The 21,746-nt window shown below is 36.6% G+C and overlaps 1 protein-coding gene across 1 annotated transcript in view; it reads left to right on the top strand.

The window, feature by feature from the left end:
• The window catches only part of Klhl4 (kelch like family member 4), a 65,546-nt gene that overhangs the window by 18,524 nt on the left and 25,276 nt on the right, over window positions 1–21,746 (top strand). The window contains exons 3-5 of the mRNA XM_042695281.1: window positions 17,460–17,624; window positions 17,993–18,129; window positions 21,107–21,303. Coding sequence (XP_042551215.1) covers window positions 17,460–17,624; window positions 17,993–18,129; window positions 21,107–21,303 — 499 coding nt within the window. The remainder of the gene's footprint in view (window positions 1–17,459; window positions 17,625–17,992; window positions 18,130–21,106; window positions 21,304–21,746) is intronic.

Raw genomic sequence — 21,746 nt, 5'->3', positions numbered from 1 at the left:
AGATGTTGGATTGGATATAAATACATATGATAAAAAGTTGGCTTCATGTCTTTACCTAACGGGCAGAAATATAACGAGTCTGAACACATATGAACATTAAGTTCAGATCTTTTTGATAAGTCCTGGGGTTTGACCTCAGGGACTGTGTGCTTCCCTTGAGATTTTTGCTCAAGGTTGGTCTACTATACCACTTTGAGCCATAGCATCCCTTCTGGTTTTCTGGTGGTTGATTGGAGATAAGTGTCTCATGAACTTTCTTTCCTGGTTGGATCCTCAGATATCAGCCTCCTGAGTAGCTAGGATAACAAATGGGAGCCACCATCACCTGTCCAGATTTTTTTTAAGTTCAGATAATTTTATAATATATTAATAATATACCAAACACATAGAAGAATGCTAAGCTGGTGCTGGTGGCTCATGCTTACAATCCTAGCTACTCAGGATGGTGACATTGGAGGATTGTAGCTTGAAGCCAGGCCTATTAGAAAAGTCTATGAAACTCATGTTTAATTAACCACCAAAAAAGCTGGAAATGGGAAATGGAGGTGTGGCTCAAGTGGTAGAATGCTAGTCTTGACAGTGCTCAGGCTCTGAGTTCAAGCTCAAGGACCTGCACAAACACAAAAAAAATGCTAGTGAGTCTTTTATATTAAGATAGGGATAAATAGCCAATAAGGAAATAAATGAAGCATTCTCGGCAGATCTACAAACAACAGAGACAAGTATAGCTCTTGTGCCTAAGTATGTTCTATTTTCAGTAGTTATGTTCATTACATACTGGATACTCATTTCTGTGTTTTTAATTACAGGAACTTTTCTTGAATGCTGTATTATAGCAATATTTAGTATTTAACTTTATAACTTAAATCATAAAAATGTATTGTGTAAGTTATTAGCAATTAATAATTGTCAAATTTTAATTTATTTTTGGGTATTTTTATTATAAAAATATTGTACAGAGGGGTTACAGTTATATAAGTAGGGTAATGAGTACATTTCATATTGAGCATTGTTACATCCTCCTTTGTTTTTTCCCTACCCTTCCCTCCCCACCTCCCCAACTACTCCTTCCCCGCCTTCCCCATTATAAAGTTCTTTTTCAACATAGTGTCCTGTACATCTCATCGTCACAGTGGGTCAACCTATATCCACATTTAAGCATTCCACTATATCCTTTCCTCTGGCCAAATTACAAAAATGTATATACAAGAGGCAGAACACTGGAATCAAATACAATGAAAACAGGGGTTATACCGTGGGAAAAGAACATACAAAACAAAAGAATCACATAGTGCATTATAAGTACATTAAAAACAATGGCAAGAAAGAAAAGAAACACTTGTGTCTCTGTCTTAGGGTATATTTCACTTAACTTCATCTTATATGGTCATATTTACATAGCCTTTGACCTCCTCTGCTTGTCCTAGACATGTACTAGTTATTACAAACAAGGGAGACCATGGGACTTATGTTTCTTTGGGACTGACTTAGTTCACTCAATATAATTTTTTCCAAGTCTTTCCTTTTCCTAAAAAAATGGGGCAATGTCATTCTTTCTGATGGAGGTATAGAATTCCATCGCGTGTGTGTGTGTGTGTGTGTGTGTGTGTGTGTGTATGTGTGTGTGTGTGTATATGTGTGTGTGTGTATATATATGTGATTTTATATATATATATATATATATATATATATATATATATATATATATCTCATCACATTTTCTTGACCCATTCATCTACTGAGGGGCATCTGGGATTGGTTCCATATCTTTGATATGGTGAATAATGCTGCAATAAACATGGTTGTGCAGGTAGCTTTGGTATGACCTTGTTTGTGATCATTTGGGTAAATACCTAAAAGTGGGATTGCTGGATCATAGGGGAGCTCTATGTGGAGTCTTTTGAGGAACCTCCATACTGCTTTCCAAAGTGGTTGAACAAGTATACACTCCCACCAACAATGCAGTAGGGTTCTCTTTTGACCACATCTCTTCCAGCATCTGTTGTTATTAGATTTCTTGATGATAGCCATTCTAACTGGGGTGAGGTAGAATCTCAATGTTGTTTTGATTTGCATTTCTTTTATGGCTAGAGAAGTTGAGCATTTCTTTAAGTGTCTATTGGGCATTCTTATTTCCTCTTCAGAGAAGCCTAGTCTTTAGACGACTTAGAAACTGTTGTTTCTTTGAGGATTTGTTGTTGGGGGATTTAATTTTTTGAGTTTTAAGTATATTTTAGACCCTTGTCTCATGGCTTGTGAAGATCTTCTCCCAGTCCATGGGCTTTCTATTGATCTTCCTAGCTATGTCCCTTGCCATGCAGAAGCTCTGCAGTTTCGTGCAATCCCATTTGTTCAGCCTTTCTTTGATTTGTTGTGTTTCTGGGACTCTATTAAGAAAATTACAGCCTGTGCTACGGAGCTGTAGAGTTTCTCCTATTCCTTCCTGTAATGTTTTCAGGGTGTCTGCTTTTATTTCGAGGTATTTGATCCATTTGGAGTTGATTTTGATGTAGGTTGATATATGGGGATCTACCTTTATTTTTCTACAGGTGTTTAACCAATTTTGCCAGCACCATTTACTGAAAAGGCTGTCTTCCATTCTATGTTTTTAGCTCCTTTGTCAAAGATTAGGTGACTATAGGTTTGTGGGATCATTTCTCTTACATTGGTCCTCAGGTTAGTTCTTAGGCCACTACCAAGCAGTTTTTTTTTTTTTTATTACTATGGCTTTGTAGTAGAGTTTGAAATTTGGAATTGATATTCCTCTATGGCTGTTTTTTCCACTAAGGATTGTTTTTGCTATTCAGGGCCTTTTATTTTTTCATATGAATTTTTGGATTGCTTCTTGTATTTCATTGAAGAATGAGGTTGGGATATTGATAAGGATCACATTGAATTTGTTTATAGGTTTTGGCAGTATTGCCATTTTCATGATTTTAATCCTCCCAATCCAGGAACATGGGAAGTTTTTCCACTTCCTTAGTTCTGCTTTAAATTCCTTTTTCAGGTTTTAAAATTTTTCATCCTAGAGATCTTTCACCTCTTTAGTTAACTCCTAAGTATTTTATTTTTTGTGGGACTATTACTAAAGGGGTTGCTTTCCTATTTTCAGCCGTGCTCTTCTCCTTATTGGCATACAGGAAAGCCATGGATTTCTGAGGGTTAATTTTATACCCTGATACTTTGCCAAAGTTTTCAATCAGCTCAGGTAACTTGGGAGTGGAGTCCATGGGATTCTTTACTCCATACAAGATCATGTCATATGCAAAGAGGGAGAGTTTTACTTAATCTTTCCCTATTTGGATCACATTTATGTTTGCATCTTGTCTTATTGCCCCAGCTAGGCATTCCAGTACTAAGTTGAAGAAGAGTGGAGAGAGAGGACATCCTTGGCTTGTTCCTGAATTTAAAGGAAATGGCTTTATCTTTTCACCATTAAGCACAATGCTGGCTGTAGGTTTGTCATACACTGCCTTTATTATATTGAGGAATGTTCCATGGTTTCCTAGTTTTTCCAGAGCTTTCATCATAAATCATCATCATCTTGTCAAATGCCTTTTCTGTATCTATTGAAATAATCATGTGGTTCTTTTTTTTGGGGGGGGGTCTGGTCGTGGGGCCTGAACTCTGGGCTTGGTTGCTGTCCCTCAGCTCTTCAGCTCAAGGCTAGCGCTCTACCACTTGAGCCACAGCACCACTTCTGGCTTTTTTTCTTTTTGCTTATGTGGTGCTGGGGAATTGAACCCAGGGCCTCATGCATGCAAGGCAAGCGCTCTACCACTGAGCCACCTTCCCAGCCTCAATCATGTGGTTCTTACCCTTGCTCTTGTTGATGTGATAATTATATTAATTGATATTCATATATTGAACCAGCTTTGCATCCCTGAAGTGAATCCTCTTTGATAATGATGTATGTTTTTTTTGATGAGTTGTTGAATTCGATTGGCCAAAATTTTGTTGAAGTTTTATGTGGAAGTTCATCAAAGAAATGGATCTACAGTTCTCTTTCTTTGATGAGTCCTTGCCTGGTTTTGGGATGAGTGTGGATTCATAGAAAGAGTTTGATAGTGAATTTTCACTTTTAATTTCAGTGAAGTGTTGGAGGAGTATTAGTTCTGCTTTGAATGCCTTGTAGAATTCAGCTGTAAATCCATCTGGTCCTTGGCTTTTCTTGGGTGGGAGGTCTCTTATTGCTATTTCTATTTTGATGCTCTATACGGGTATGTTGAGTCGGTTTAAATCATTTCGGTTTAGTTTGGGCATGTAAGTATTTGCTAGAAATTCGTCCATGTCTTTCAGATTCTCACACTTATTAGCATAAAGGTTTGAGAAGTATCCCCTTATTATATTCTGAATCTTGGTTGTTTCTGTAGTGATGTTACCATTCTCTGAGTTTGTTTATTTGGGCATGTTCTCTTTTTTTTCCTCATAAGATTTGCTAAGGGTCTTTTGAAGAACCTCTTTGTTTTGTGGATTCTTGTAGATTTTTTTGGACTCTGATTCATTTAATTCTGATTTAATTTTAATTAGTTGTTTCCATCTACTGGATTGGGGTTTAGCTTGTTGCTCTTTTTCAAGGAGCTTTAGGTGCCTCATTAAATTTTTTTTTTGGGGGGTCCGGTTGTGGGGCCTGAACTCTGGGCCTGGGCGCTGTCCCTCAGCTCTTCAGCTCAAGGCTAGCGCTCTACCACTTGAGCCACAGCGCCACTTCCGGCTTTTCACTTTTTGCTTATGTGGTGCTGGGGAATCGAACCCAGGGCCTCATGCATTGCAAAGCAAGTGCTCTACCACTGAGCCACCTTCCCAGCCCACCTCATTAAAATTTTGCATTCAGATCTCTCCAATTTTTTTAATGTAGGATCTCAGAACTCTAAATTTGCTTCTGAGTTCTACTTTCGTTGTGTCCCAGAGGAGCTGATAGTTTGTGTGTTCATTTTTGTTAAATATCATGAATATTTGAATTTCCTTTCTGATCTCTTCCATGACCCACTGGTGGTTCCACAGTGTGTTGTTCAGCCTCCATGTATTACAGGATTTCCTTTGGTGGCTTTTGCTACTATATTCTAGCTTTATTCCTTTGTAGTCTGAGAGAATGCAGAGCATAATTTCAATGTTTCTGAATTTGGACAAACTTTCTTTTTGGCCTAGAATTTGGTATGTCTTGGAGAATGTTCCATGTGCTGCCAATAAGAAGGTGTAATGTGATAGTGCTGGGTGAAATATTCAGTAAATGTCTGTTAAGTCATGTTGACCTATGCAGATGTTAAGATCCAAGGTTTCTCTGTTGAGTTTTTGCTGGGTTGATCTATCTAGTTGGGATAGTTGTGTGTTAAAGTCCCTCACAATTATTGTTTTTGGATCTATGTGTGATTTGAGGGAGAGTAGTGTTTCTTGGATAAATTTGTGTGCTTCGTTATTTGGTGAATAGGTACATAGTATTGTAATATCCTCCTGAAGGAGAGATCTCTTAATTAGTATGTGGTGACCTTCTTTATCTCTTTTGTTTGATTTTAATTTGAAGTCTATTTTATCTGATACTAGGATTGCAACACCTGCCTGTTTATGGGGGCCAATTGCTTAGTAGATTTTATTGCAGCCTTTCACTTTCAGAATATGTTTATTTTTGTGGGCAATGTGTGTCTCTTGACAACTGCAGATAGAAGGTTCTTGCTTTGTGATCCAACTAGACAATTTATGTCTCTTAATTGGAGAATTAAGTCCAGTAATATTGAGAGTTAGGACAGAAAGGTGTTTGTCTGTCCCTGCCTTTTTATCCTTTTTTTGGGGGGGGGGAGGGAGGAGCTGTGCATTGGCTGTTCTTGTAATTACATAGTTCTCTGTTTGTGGATCACTTCATTGCCTATATTCTGTTCTTTTTGTTTTTCTATGTGTAGAATGTCTGAGGATTTTTTGTAGGGCTGGTTTTGTGGCGGTATATTGCTTCAGTTTTTCTTTGCTGTGGAAGGTTTTTATTTGTCCTTCTACTATGAATGCGAGCTTAGCTGGGTAGATTATTCTTGGTTGGTAGTTATTTGTCTTTAGGGTGTGGTCTACCACTTTCCAAGCCATCCTTTTATGGTATCTGCTGAGGTGTCTGAGGTAATTCTGATTGAGTTACCTTTATATATGATTGTTCTCTTCTCCCTGCATGTTTTAGGAATTTTTTCCTTAGTGGCTATTGATCCTGCATGATTTATAATGTGGCGGTGGGATGACCTCTTCTGGTCTGGTCCAATTGGGGTTCTAAAAGCTTCTTGTATCTGGATGGGCCTGTCCTTTTGTATATTTGGGAAGTGCTCTGCTAGGATTCTGTTGAATATATTTCCTAATCCATTGGCTTCACCCTCCAGGCCCTCTTGTATAACTATTAGTCTCAAATTTGGCTTTCTGAATGCATCCTTCATTTCCTGAAGTGTTATGCCATGCTTCTTGGTTTTGTCATGAATATCTGTGTGCTCTTTCTCTATGGACTCTAAGCTGTCTTCTGCCTCCTCCATTCTGTCTTCTGCCTCCTCCATTCTCCTATCAAGGTTTTTTACTTTGCTGTTTATCTCCTTTCTTTCTTTCTGGTCTTTTTTAATGGTGACCAACACTTTACTAAGGCTTTTTTAAAGTTTTAAATAGATTTCCTTACCTCCTAGAGTTGGCTTTCAGACTTCTCTTTCCACTCCTTTACCTGGGTTTCTGTCTTTTCATTAGACTCTTCTCTCCTTCTGTTGGAATTCCTTTATCCTTTTATTGGTGGAGGCCATGAAATCATATAATAGCTTCTAGTTGGACTCATCATCTTCTCTTATAGCCCTATGCAGGATGTCTAATTTTTCATTCAGCAGAGTTACCAACCATGCTTTTAAAATATCTTGAGCATTATCCTCTAGGTCATTCTGGGACTTCTCTGTAGCTTGTTTATGTGGAGATGATGTTGGGGTTAGTTGATTGGTCATGTTTCTTGTGTTTCTTTGGTTAGTTCTATCCTTTTGGAGACAAGAACCACACCAGAACGACAATAAGACAGTCTTTTAGGGCTGGAGCCAACCCAGTGTCATACAGATGCATTGATCTTTGGGTTTCAGAATTATGGGTGGGTGGTTCCTTATTTAGCTTTCTTTTTCTTTGCTTTGAAAGGGATGCTGTGTCTCTGGGGTGGAGATTATATATAGTTGTACCTTTTGAGACAATCTGGGTTTGGCTGATAAGTAATCTGCACCTTAGATTTAACAAGATGGGCCCCTTGTATTCAGTCAAAATAGAACCAACTGTAAGTTGGGCCAGATACAAACCTTTAGAGATCAATGGACTGGAGCAGATGGAGAAGAGAAGGGTTAGGATTAGAGTGATATTAAGTTCAGAAGAAAAATTGGGTATAATTGTAGTAGAGGAGTAAGACCTGCTTAGGGGAGAGGTATATGTAGTAGGAGGAGAATAGAGACCTTGTTTCTGAGTGTGAGAGGTAGAAATGAATTCGAAGAAAAGTTGTGTAGGGAATAGCTTAGAGATCTTGATGAAGATAAGAAAAAAGTAGTATTTGGGAGAATTGCTGAGATTAGAGAAAGTTTTATTCAAAGAATATTGGAAAGTCACTTAATTGAAGACACCTCCTGTAATCATTGTTTACACACAGAAGGAGGCCTTACTTTTTGTGTAGAAGTAGACAGGGTTGTTCTGACATACTAGTAGTATAATGTGGAGAGAAATGAAAAAGGGGAGACTGAGAGGAAACAAAAAATTAAAAATTAGGAAATTGAAAAGTGGTAGAAAAAACAAATAGCAGTGAAAAATAGATTTAAGTGAAATAGCAAATCCTAAAAAACAATACACAAAAAACACACAGAAATAAAAATAACAAATGATCAGACATAAAAACAAACAACAACAACAAAATTTAAAAAAAAACTGAAGAGTGGGTTTTTCTGGTTGTTTTGGGGAGCTTGAGTCTCCACATACTCCTCAAAGCCGATTCCTGGATTCTTGATAAAACCGTGTATGCTTTGCAGTAATCCACTTTCCTTTTGGCTAGGAAGGGTGACTGCTACATAGAGTTCCACTTTTAGGCCTGATGACAGACTGCTATCACAGGCCTAGAGCTGTGTTCCCACAGGAGCTGTAGGAACAGAGCTTATGTCTGTGTTCTGCTCTGATGTGATCCCTCTCTTTTGGAAGGGGGTTTTGGTCAGATCGCTTTGGGATCTCACAGAGCTTTCACTCCCAGGGAGTGGACCCAATTGGGTTATTCACAAGGTGTGTAGCTGATGGTATGCTGAACCACAGAGCCTGTGATGTGGTGGCCTGGCTGGGGTTGGCGGGTTCTCAGTCGGAGGGTCTGGGTGTTGGCAGGTCCCAGTGTTGGGGTGGAGTCTGCAGCAACTGAAGAGTCTCCTCTGTGGCATGGGGAGTTCAGGCGCTGAGGAGACCGGGTGGACCTTGGTTCAGAGGGCTGGAGTGGGCAGTGGCAGCCATGCTGGTCTGCAGAGGAGGCAGTAGGCAGCCCTGTGGGTGGCTGCCTGCGGCTGCCAGCCATGTCAGTGGCAGTGCCCGCAGCAGCATGATACTGAAGTGGCTGTGATAGCCTGGGGGTCTGTGCACTGTGGTGGCAGGGAGGGAACAGGACCCAGCAGATCACCCAGTCAACAGGGCAGTCGGCCCAGCCCGTGGAGTGAGGGATTGGTTGGGGCTGTGGTTTCTTAGAAGCCATGTGTGGGGTTGGCAGGGGTCCATGGGGATCCCACCAGCGCTGCAAGCTTGGGCTGACTTTGGGGGCTTACCCGGTGGTGCTGATTTCTGGCAGTTGTAATGGAGGGATTTCTAGATTAGCTCTTTGTCTGTAGCGGCGGGGCGGGGAGGTGGGAAGCGAGTTGGAGCAGTGGCGGGGGTGGGGGGGGGTGAGGGGGGGGGGGATGGGGGGGCTGTTGGCCAACTGGAAGGTCTTCACCAGACTCCCTTCTAACTTTCCGCGGGTCTGGTGTAGATTTTGGGTGCTCCTCTGCGTCAAGTTTGCAGAAGTCCCGCATGGTGTGCAGTGCCCACCAATTTTAAACTTTAAAAATTGTCTTTTAGGGGCTGGGAAGATAGCTCAGTGGTAGAATGCTTGCCTTGCATGCTTGAGGCTCCAGGTTCGATTAATCAGCACCACATCTCAATTTTTTATTAGATGAAATTGCTACTTGGATAGAAATATATTCATACATAACAATGATCATAGTAGATTTATAGATGTACATTATATAAGGAAAATCAAGATTAAGATGCAGATAATCAGAAGGTTTTGCACTCTTAAAAAACGTTATTAAAGGAATTCTGTGTGTGTGTAAGAGAGAGAGAGAAAGAGAGAGAGAGAGAGAGAGAGAGAGAGATACAGACAGACAGACAGACAGACAGATTGGGGACTGAAATGAGAGTCTGATGTATGCTTACTTTTCCTATTACAATGCACTCCCCACCCTGGAGTGCTATCTTTACAAATTTGGCTTTTTTGTTTAATAAAATTCAGTTATGAATTGCTTGTCTCTTGTACAACAAACGAAAAATAGCAGCATTAAAACTCCATTAGTGAGATTGGGCTCCAGTCGTTCATGCCTGTTCTGAGGATCACGGTTTGAAGCCAGCCCAACCAGAAAAGTCTGTGAGACTTTTATCTACGTTTAACTACTAAAAAGCCAGAAGTAGACCTATGGCTAATGTGGTAGAGTTCTAGGCTTGAGGGAAAGAAGCTCAGGGACAGCACCTATGCCCTGAATTCAGTCCTCAGGACTGGTACACATACACACACACACACACACACACACAAGCAAAAACAACAAAAATTTCCTTCAGTTGTCTTCAGAAGACTCATAAATACATTGTGTTTAAAGTGTTACCACATTGAGTAATAAATAAGCAATTATTTTAACATAGTTAAAAATTGTTTGGAAGACTTCCTGCTTCCCCTTACCTGGCCAACTGTTCCCACTGGAAAATCTGGAACTTCAGCAATTACTGAGAAAGCTATCTTATTACATCAAACTTCACATTGAGTAATCTGCCATTTGTGTATGGAATATGTTTGGTGTGATCAAGTTGAGACACATTGGTGCCCAGCATGTTGTAACTGAAAAAGTGTCATGCTCCCTGGTGTTAAATAACCCATTCAGATTAAACACAAAGTAATAAAAATGATTGGCCTAATTCTCTTAACTATTCAGTTGCTAAAATCCTAACCTCATTACTCTTTAGTCCTCTCTTATTATTTTTTATTAAATGTAACTCTGAATTTTATTTGTTGCTTTGGTTCATGTTTCGCACATAAGTTGTATCAGCCGTATGCGCCAGTGAACCTAGTGAAGCTAGTTAGAATGATACCGGTATTAAACATACTACCCATTTTTCTCCTTCTGGAATCTGGTTCATAATTGAGTGATGGGAGCTTGGCCTTGTGCTTTACTCTTTGTGCTGCTTGGTCTAGTCATTGTTAGCTGTTACACAGTGACTCCTCAGACTAATTCTTCCTAATAACCCCTTCCTGTTGACTCAGTTCCTGACCATCCTTTTCCTTGCTTTCACTTTTGTGGACTAGGTTTGGTGGTTGGACAATGATTTTACTGGTGCTTAATCTCTCAATAGTTTTAAAGGTTTGTTAATGGATGTTAAGTGTTCTCAACACACAGTAATAAAGTATTTAAGACATACAGAAGTTGCCCTGATTTTTAAAATAATTTCACATGTATTCCATAAATGCAAGTAATGATTGCTTGTCACTTAAATAAAAAATACTACAAGCAAAAGAGAGAAAAAACACTTACTTAAAGGAGCAAAAGATATTTCTAGAAACTACCTGAAAGAACCAGAAGTTGCTGAGTACCATGGCACACTTCAGTAATGCCTATAATCCCAGATACAGAGAAAATGGCAATAGCAGGTTCATGTCTGAAGGCCAGCTAAGGCAACAAAAGTTAGGAAGATCTCTTTAAAAACAACAACTATTTTGGTGTACCAGGTATATAACTCCAGCTGCATTGGAGGCTGAGGTACAAGGCTTGTGTTCCAAGCTTCTTCAGGGGCCAAAGCAATACCCCACAAGAAAAATAAATGCTTATTTTTATTTTCTAGGAAACCGGAATTCAATTCAGAATTATCTTTTCAGTGTTTTCTCTGTTTGCCTCTAGTAGATTTAAAGTTTCAAGTCTTTTTAAGTTTTTGATGCATTTGGAGGTTATTTTTGTACAGAGTGAGAAAGAGGAATCAACTTTTAGTCTTCTGCATGGAGATCATTTGTTGAACAATGTGTCTTTTCTCTACTGTATGGTTTTGGCACCTTTGTTGAAAATTAAATAGCTGTAATTGGGAGCTTGTATCATGTGCATTCTGTTACTGTGGCTCTATAGAATAATGTGTGTCCAGCATTGCAATTTTTCCAGCATTGCTTTTGGTTGATATTCAAGCTTGCTTTTGCTCTTCTGTGTCTTTTATGATTCCATATGAGGTTTTGGAATAATGTTGGTATTTCTGTGAACAATCATTTTGGGTCCTTGATGAATATTGCATCTGTAGGTTGATTTTTGGCAGGATAGTCCTTTTCAAAATGCTGATTCTGCAATTCCAAAAGCATAGGACGTTTTTCTAATCTTTCTGTGTTCTCAGGGTGTGTGTGTGTGTGTGTGTGTGTGTGTGTGTGTGTGTGTGTGTGTGTGTGTGTGTGTGTGTGTGTGTGTGCCATTCATCAGACTGGAACTCGGATTGAGTGCTGCCTCTGAGGTTTTTGCTTAAGGCTCGCTTTCTGCTTTCTCAATTCATAGCTCACAGAGTTTTTCTGCCTGGGCTGGCTTCAAACCATGATCCTCATATTTCAATCTGAGTACTTAGGATTACGTGTGAGCCACCAGTACCTGTCTAATCTTCAATTTTTCTCTTCAAGGTTTTATAGTTTTAATTGTAGAGAGCTTTTGGCTCCTTGATGCAGTTCAGGTCACAGCTGAGTGCCCTATTACCCAAGAATTGATCAAGTGTTGTTCATATATACTATGAAATATTGTACAGTCAATTAGAAAAGTGAAATTATGTCATTTGCAGGAAAGTTGATGAAACTGAAGATCATCAGGTGAGTAAGATAAATCAAACTCAAAGAGTCAAATGGCACAAATATTTTCTATCTGTGGAAGCTAGATTTAAAGAAAGATTTTTCAGGGATATATACGTAAATTCATGTATATATGTATGTATACACACATGTCACTTTTTGCATAGTTGCATTGTATTTCAGTATTACTTACCCTCTGTGTCTTGTTCTTGTCTCCCTTCCTCTCATCTTCCTAAACAGTCCTATAGTTAGGGTCATGTTCTGTGTGTGTGTGTGTGTGTGTGTGTGTGTGTGTGTGTGTGTGTGTGTGTGTATGTGTGTACATATAATAAAAATACATTTGAAAAACATATTAAACACAACTGAATTTTCAACATAAAATATAAATTTCCTAACAGGCAAACACAAGGACAAACATGCAAATGAACATTATTTTAAGTCTAAAGTCAGTCATTATCAAAACTATAAAAAAGGATTATAAATGCATACAATATGTATATATATATGTAATTTTAAGTGCAAAACAGAGGAGCTTAGTTATAAAAAATAATTTTCTGTGTAATTGAAATTATTAGTAGAGTACATTTTATAACTTTTGTCTAGTATATTTAATTTCTTAGCAGCTGCAAATAACTTATCTAGAAAATATTCAATAAAAAAAATAAGCAGGGAATTAAAATAATTAAACAAACAAGGAAGCCAGTAATGGATAAATGAAGGGAACATCTGTAAGAAATTCAGAAAATAAATTTTTAAATCTTGCCAATAGTAATTCCTTTAGAGGAATATGTATTAAACTTCAATAAAGAATCATTTATTGACCTAAGATTCTTAGAAAACAATTTGAACTATATTATCTAAAATAAACTCCCTTTAAGCATTTATATAATTTGGTGATAAATGATGGGAGAATACATTATTTCCAAATAGTAACCAACAGAATAGCAGTAACTATAATTATTCAAATAAAATATATTTTAAGTAAAAACATCAATGACAAAGGAAAAGGCAAATATGCTTGTAAATAAGTCAATTAATAAATAATATAGAATAACTGTAAACAAATGTGTACTGAACACAAATGTTCTTAAATATATGAGAAAACCATTAACAGATTAAATTGAGAAATAGGTGGTTTTGCAATTATATTATATTTTAATGCACCAATATAAATAATGTATAAAATAATCAGGTTTAAGATCAGTAAGGAAACAGAGCACTTAGATTATACCGTACATGAGGTATACCTAACACATAAAATACATTCAGGCAATCTTGTCAATAAAATGAAGGACATGAAAGTTCTACAACTAATAATACAGTCAATGACAATTAGATTAGGAACATGACAAGAATGCCTAATTTGCCCACTTCCTGTCAGGTCCTCCCACCACCTGCCTGGAAGTCCTTCCTAGAGTAATTAGGCAAATAAGTAAGTAAAGTTATCCAATTGGAGAAGAAAAATCATGGCCTTATATTGACAAAAACAAAGATATCATAAAAAAACTTAATAAACTAATAAAATAAAGTTGTAAGGTATAAAAACAACATACAGTATTAAGTTGTATCATCATTATTTACTAAAAACATCAATTAATAAGGAAGTTATTTGTTCCTTTATAGCTGCATCAAAAATACCTAGAAATAAATCTAATCAGAAGGCTAGTGGGGGGGCCATATTGGAGATGCAAATCAGAACTAGAATTCTATATCAAACAAATGCATTATGATACCTTTTTATCATTTTAAAGCCAACCAAAAAGAAAATATTTTTGAGGATATGAATAAATTAAAACCAACTAAGAAGTTGGTGGAAACAAAAGACTGTGTAGCCTTTATGAAAATCAGCCTGTGTGATGGAACAGTTATTCTGAGTTTATGTTCCAAAGAACTGAAAGCAAAGATTTGAACAGAGATATGTAAAGCCATGATCATAGCACCATTATTCACAGTAGCTGAAATATGGAAACAGTCCAAAGCCCCAATCATGGATAAATGGATAAACACAATGTGATCTGCACAATAGAATACTAGTCATTCTTACCATGGCAGGAGATTAGGATGCATGCTGCAATGGAAATGAACTCTGACACCATTATGCCACTTGAAGCAAGGCAATCACAAAAAGAAGTACATTCATGTTAGTTTTACTACTTATATCAAGTACTTAGAATAGTCAAATTTAAAGAGGCAGAAACTGCACTTGGATTTTCAAGGGGCTAGAGGAAAGGAAAATGGGTTGTTTAATGGTTGCAGGATTTCCGTTTTGCATATTGAAAGATCTGTTACATAATGATGTGCATATAACTTTACTGAACTTTAAAATATTTATAATACTTTATGATGTATATTTTACCACATTTTAGATAGAAAGAGTGGTGAAAAATAGTGTGAAAGTCATGCTAGGAGAGAGTCTTGGGGCATTGCTAGCTTTGAGGCAGTGAACTTCTGGAAGCGTGGAAAGTCATGAATGCAGATTCTCCTCTGTAGCCCTCTGAAAGAAAGGCAGCTTTGGCAATAGCTTTATTTTAGGCCCAACTGAGAAACCATTTCAACTTTCTTCCTTCACGACTGAAAGAGAATAAACTTGAGATATTTAAGTCATACAACCAAGGGGAAAATATTAAACATAAAACTATTGTCTACCCATACAGGTACAAGATATATAGTGAAAAGGATTAAAAGCAAAAATTTAAATAGGTATTTATACATCAATGTTTACATTGTTATAATTTCCTACTCATAGTATTAAAATATTGAAAGAACCTCAGTGCCCACATACACATTCAATTCATTATACTTATACAGTGAACTATTAATCATAAAGAAAAATGAAATTTTGATAGGGGTAACATTCTGCACAGGCTTTGAAAACACAATATGAAATATACCAATCACAAATTAAAGATACTGTGTGGTTCCACTTATGTAAGATGTGTGTGTGTGTGTGTGTGTGTGTGTGTGTGTGTGTGTGTGTGTGTGTGTATAATGGCATATTCATTCTTTCCCCAGTAAAGCTTGGGGATGAGTATATGCTGAGTTAATTTTATATCAGTGCAGGATTTTGGTTATGAAATATGCAAAGTATTTCTCTTGTTGCAAAAAATGTGAATGTATTTAATTTATTTAAGACATGTGAGGCAGGACAAGATGACAATGATGATGATGAGTGCAAATGACAAGTTTGGGGTGGAAATTACAGAGAGATATAATTGAATGGGTATTCGTTATAATATAGAAATGTTCAAGGGATAATCAAAAGAATTAGGAGAAAGTAGCACAAATTCTTTGTCTGAGGCAGAGGATTTAAACTGAGGTCTTCTGTGTCAAAGTGAGAACTTTGTATTTAACCTGAGAAAAATTCAGTAGTATTGTATAGTTTGACAAAGGTAGTTATCGATTTATGTTTTACTTAAAACAATCTAGCAGTGTCTCATAGGATGGTTTAGAGGATACAAACTTATAGGCTAGAAATTTATGAAAGACACTAGTTTTTGTTTTAACCAAATTAGACTGAAGGGAAGTCAAGAAAATACAATTATGTTCTGATTGAAACATGCCAAATATATTCCTTCTTTAAGATATGCCCACAATGTTAACTGTGCGTACATATGATGACAACTAAGATCATTAGCCACTGCATGTTTGGCACATTCAATGTGGAATAAACCACTACTAAACCAGAAGAAATACAATATCATGACTTAATTGCAGTCTGAATATTGTCAGTCATACTGCTAATGGATTTTTCCACAACAATTAAATAATGCAGCTGAAAGAAGACATGAAGCAATTGTTGGACTATTTGTACTAGAAAAAATAAACTTAAACTTTTGAGCAAGAAAATGATTCTAGAACTGGGTAGCATTCTGAACCAGAATAGAAATCACAATGGAAACCAACTTTGATTCAGAATACTGCTTCTTGCAACATAGCAAGCTATATTTTATACTGAGAAAAAGGAAATGGTATACAGAGATTATGTAATTAGTGTACTTTATTATTTGCCTTTCTTGGAGATAATCCAATAGCCTTTGTTCTGAGATTCACTGAAGATTTGGCTGCTATGACTGGTGGAGACTCAGATGCTTTGTTACAAGGGTCCACTCTTGTTAGTTTATGATTTGTTTGACTGTCAACTAGTATTCAGTGTACCATGTGTGGAGGCCACTTTGGGCCAAACTTTCAAGTATGGCAATGGGTTAAAGACAGTTTTAACTCATTAACACATAGAATCCTAATTATTGTTAAAAATATTGTGACTGAATTTCACAAAGGTTCTTTTAAAGTCTAAGATTACTTACAGGTCAATCATTTATTTCAGTCACACAGAGAGAGTAGTGTTATCAATAGGATAAACTGGAATAGAGGAAATTAAAAGCTCTATTAGCTAATATTTGGCAAGTGGTTCCTAGAAGGCGACAAAATATTTAAGTGTATTTACCAATCTATTTAAGCTTTGAAACATATGCCTTCTTGTGTATCTATTTAAATTCTACCATTGTTTGCTATTGAAAATGCATGTGGACAGCTTTTATTATAAATTCATTAGTCATCCCATTTGCTTTTACACTATGATTAAATAAATTGAGGTATGTTCATTTCTTCATGAGACTGACATACTGCAAAAAAAGATATATATACAGTCTAGAAATTCTGTGTGTGTGTGTGTGTGTGTGTGTGTGTGTGTGTGTGTGTGTGTGTGTGTGTGTGTGTGTGTGTGTGTGTATGCCAGTCCTGGGGCTTGAAATCAGAGCTTGGGTGCTGTCTCTTAGCTTCTTGTGCTTAAGGCTAGAGCTCTACCATTGGAGACACAGCTCTACATCTAGCTTTATGATGATTAATTGGAGATAACAGTCTCATAGACTTTCCTGCCTGGGCTGACTGTGAACCATGATCCTCAGATTAGCCTTGTGAGTAGCTCCAATTACAGGCATGAGCCAACAGCACCTGGCTCATGTCTAGAAATTATTCAAGAAATATTTCTAATGTGTTATGAGTACTTGATGGAAAATATTAGGACATAATAATGTGTATAAATTATTTTGAGTCTTGTGTAAAGTTTCCGTACCTAATGACATAATTGTGATAGCCATAAGAATCAAAGGAAAAAAGTGATTGATAATTTGATAATTATTTTTATGTATACATCAGTTGTTAGTATGGGGAAGTACACATAGTTAAGGTTTGGTTCTGAATATAAATGTTAACCATGACTTTTTATCTTAACAGAAGGTTGGGAAGAAACCACTGAGAAATATTTAAGATTAGAGAGAAAAGTTATTTTGATTTAACGTGTATGTGGAATTTGATATGATTCAATTTGATAAATGAGTATATTCTAGAACAAAAATGAAGTGTTTCAAAAATGATTTGATGAACCTTATTGTCATTCTTGCTTCACTTTCAGATATTATAGCCAGTATACTGAAGAAATGACTGACCAATCTGAGGAGAACTTCTATGCAGTGAATCATGCAAAGCAAACTATCCAGAAAATGGAGAACTACATGAAAGAGAAACAACTGTGTGACGTGTTCCTAGTTGCTGGGCACCTACGAATCCCAGCTCATCGGTAAGTATCTTTACGCAGACAGGACAGAAGAAAGAAGAGGTATGACTGAGGGAAGATCGCTACACTGAGTATGAATTAGAACATTGGGGAAATGCATTTTTCTTTTCCTCCATTGAGAGAACATGAGCCTGTATGATATACTTTTCCATACAGCATTTAGAAGAACCAAACTTTGAAGAGATCGATGAATAGGAAAAAAATAGGACAAACTCATACAGGAAAATCAGTTTAGTAATTTTAACTTTCTAACTTCACTACTCATGAATTGTAAAATTTTCATACATAAAATAGACTGAGAAATTAGACAGGTTTGCTGAATGCATTTTATGGTTTTGCTGCAAGTGCCTATGAACTATTTCTCTTTCTAGGCTGGTTCTCAGTTCAGTGTCTGATTATTTTGCTGCAATGTTTACTAATGATCTGCTTGAAGCCAAACAGGAAGAGGTCAGGATGGAAGGAATAGATCCAAATGCACTGAATTCCTTGGTGCAATATGCTTACACAGGTGAGTCCTTGAGATGAGATGTATTAACTCAGAATAGCCCTATATAACATGTTGTTATTTCCATATCACAGAGGAGAAAATTGAAGGATAGATAAGCTAAATAACTTTCCCTAGGTAATAGTATTTAAATTCAGTATCATAAAATAATAAGAAATTTAAAAAGTGAGAGCAGAGAAGTATTTTAACTCAAAAATAGATGAGCATGCCTGTTGAGCAGGGAAGCTACACTTTTTTGTCTCTTTATTAGCTTACATTAGTTATACAGGGATAATTTCCTTGCTACCTTCCTACACATGTTTATAATGTATTCCAACTAACCTCGCCCCCTATATTACATTCCTTATCTCCCTTCAGGGTGTCCACATTCTTGGTTGTACAAAACAGACTGGAAGGAAGAACTTCTGATTGGACAGTTGAGATTTATTTGGCGTCTTTCCTATTTACTAAAAGTACAAAAGTAATTGGATTATCCTGTGGGACAAAAATGTACTTTGATTTTCCATAATCAATATATCATTTTAAGTTCTCATACTGTTTAAATAGATTTATTTAATTATGTATCATTTTTCTTGTAGAAAGTTAGAACATACCTCCTGAGTTTCTGCAGGATTATTTTCCAACATTTTTGCCTGCATTCCCCTTAAAATAGTTTTGAAAAACTCTTTTTCCCTTATAGTTTTCCACTATTGAGTGCGTTTTTGTGATTAAAAAAATAGTGTTGCTGCCGGGCGCTGGTGGCTCACGCCTGTAATCCTAGCTACTCAGGAGGCTGAGATCTGAGGATCGCGGTTCAAAGCCAGCCCGGGCAGGAGAGACCTTAAGACTCTTATCTCCAATAAACCACCAGAAAACCGGAAGTGGCGCTGTAGCTCAAGTGGTAGAGCGCTCGCTTTGAGCTGAAGAGCTGAGGGACAGCGCCCAGGCCCAGAGTTCAAGCCCCACAACCGACAAAAAAAAAAAAAAATAATGTTGCTAAAATAAACACCAGGAAACTCATACGTGCAAGAGGGGAAGAGGGTAGATGAATGAAGATGAGAAGAGGGGGTGGATAATGCAGTCAAGAATTCAGTGTTTATACTACAAAATTAAGAAAAATAAGGGAAGGGGGTAGGTCAGGCTGTGTGGTTCAGAATCTTGAAAAGGGCGACACTAATTAAGCTGCATTGTATTCATAAACTTTTGTTAAATGGCAACTGCTTTGTATAACTACTTAAAGATAATAAAAATTAAATTTAAAAACAGTGTTGTTACAAAATTCCTAATATATAGTGAACATCTCTATCATTCAGAGACACTATTGTATTTATGTTTACATGCATCCAATGAAATCTCAATTGACAAATTGATTTCAACAACCATCTCTTTGAAATTAAACAAATATAGGAGTTCTTCAAAAGTCAAGCAAATTTGAAAAAGTGAACCCATCTGAATATTGTTTATAATGTATAGCTTGTAACTGAGCAACACACCTCTACGTATATACCTTAAAGATGTGAAAACCATTCCCACTCCAAAATATGTACAGCACTATGTAAATCAGCATTTCTACTACTACTATTACTACTACTACTAATAATAATACATAGAATTAATCAAAATTTGAGGAATAGATGCATTAACTTTAGTAAATAGGTATAATAGGAAATTAGTAGACAGTGCTAATGAGTGAAATACTGTTAGGTGCTATGAGATAAATTACTTCTGACATCACCATACTAGTGGAAAGAAGCCTGTCACAAAAGGTACTCAATGAATTTCCAGAATAAGGAAAGTCAGAGACATAGGGGGTAGATCAGTAGCTGTAGGTATGCAGGGGATATTGAGAATGACTGTTAACTGATATAGTTTACACTTCTCAGGAGATACTTATTGGTAGGGTTGTCTTTCCAAAACCTGTGGCAAGGAGCTACATAAAACAATGCAGATAGACCACACTCCTTTACAACACATTTCACATATTAAACAATGTAGAGAACCCATAACATTATCTACGACTACACTTTCCTTATAGTTGGGCAACTATATAGGATCTATATTAATGTATTTTAGAAGAAAAATAAAACATTTTTAGGGCATTGGGACTTGAACTAAGTCTTTTGTGGTTGCTAGGTAGGCACTCTACCACTTGGGCTACAACCTCAAACCAGAAAAAAAAACAGTTTATAGTTTATATAAGCCATTTGAAATATTATCTATAGCTTGGCTAAAACAGTACAAAGTAAGAGTATCTTAGAAAGTAATCTATAATATTTTCAATAATCATCCATAATACTTGTTCTAAAAATTATGTTTACATATGATATATATCATTATAAAGGAAATAATACTTTTAATCACGTTAAAAATCATTCTAGTTATTTTGAAAGAGAGTCTGATTTTTATCTTAAAGCAGTTATAAAAATAATTCTTTATTGGTGCTACTTTTGTGACACTTTTTCCCTTTTGGGACAGTGCCAGAAGTCAGTTCCCAACATTGTATTTTGGCAAAGACATCCTCCCTAGAAAATATAGTATTAATTTTCATTTAGTCAGAAAGACATTTATGAACAGAAATAGTTCACCACTCTTCCTATATACTGGGACATAATACTACTTCAGTTATAAAATAAACAATCCTTTCTAGATTTATTTCAGTATCATTGACAACTAAAATTTTGCTTATTTCATAGTGGTATTACTGTATGCTCTCTTGAGTGACCAATATGAGGTTTAAATACAATCATAAGATGACAAATAAGTTGCTCTTCTTTGTACAGATACTCTTCACTGTTCATTTGTTATAGTTGCATTTAGTACTGTAGTGAGGCTCCCTTCAGCCATTTTTATTAGTAAGCACAAGATTTCAGCCTCAAAACATATTCTCAAAGTAGCTCCTATCACTAAATACCTAAAGTGAGAAATAGAATAATTACCCCAGCTAGCATATCTGTGTCTATATTGAATGTATTGTCATGCTGTACTTTTCCCAATTGTCTAGGTGTCCTGCAATTGAAAAAAGATACTGTTGAAAATTTGCTGGCTGCAGCTTGTCTTCTGCAGCTGACTCAGGTCATTGAAGTTTGCTCCAATTTCCTCATAAAGCAACTCCATCCTTCAAACTGCTTAGGCATGCGGTCATTTGGAGATGCCCAGGGCTGTAACAAACTCCTGAATGTGGCACATAAGTACACTATGGTAAGACTGCTTCAAATTGACAAAGTAGTAATGTATTAAATATTGTGATAAAATTAAATTAGGAAGCAACATAGACAAGTAATTTATAGATGTTTTGCAGATAATATATCCATGAATTTATTTTTCTTGCTGATCTATAGTACAGAAAGTTTTTGTTTTTGATGGTACATAAGGTTTTAAATTCATGGCCTTAGGCTTCCTAAGTTTTACTCCCCCAGACCTTTTTGCATGAGTTATGTTTTATATAGGTTCTCCTGGTTTTTTTGTTTGCTTGTTTTTTTTTTTTTTTTTGTTTTTTGTTTTGGTTTTTTGCTTAGGCCAGCCTTCACTGTGATCCTCTGATTGATAAATTGAGATTCTTATTGGTTGAGATTGGGTTGGCCTCAAAGCATGGTTCTTCTGATTCCCCCCTCCTGAACATCTGGGATTACAGATATGAATCA

Source organism: Dipodomys spectabilis, unplaced genomic scaffold (genome assembly GCF_019054845.1).
Source record: "Dipodomys spectabilis isolate Male_0828 unplaced genomic scaffold, ASM1905484v1 ptg000182l, whole genome shotgun sequence".
NCBI classification, from domain to species: Eukaryota; Metazoa; Chordata; class Mammalia; order Rodentia; family Heteromyidae; genus Dipodomys; species Dipodomys spectabilis.
Note: the sequence above shows the minus strand (reverse complement) of the source record. Positions and strands in the feature narration are given on the sequence as shown.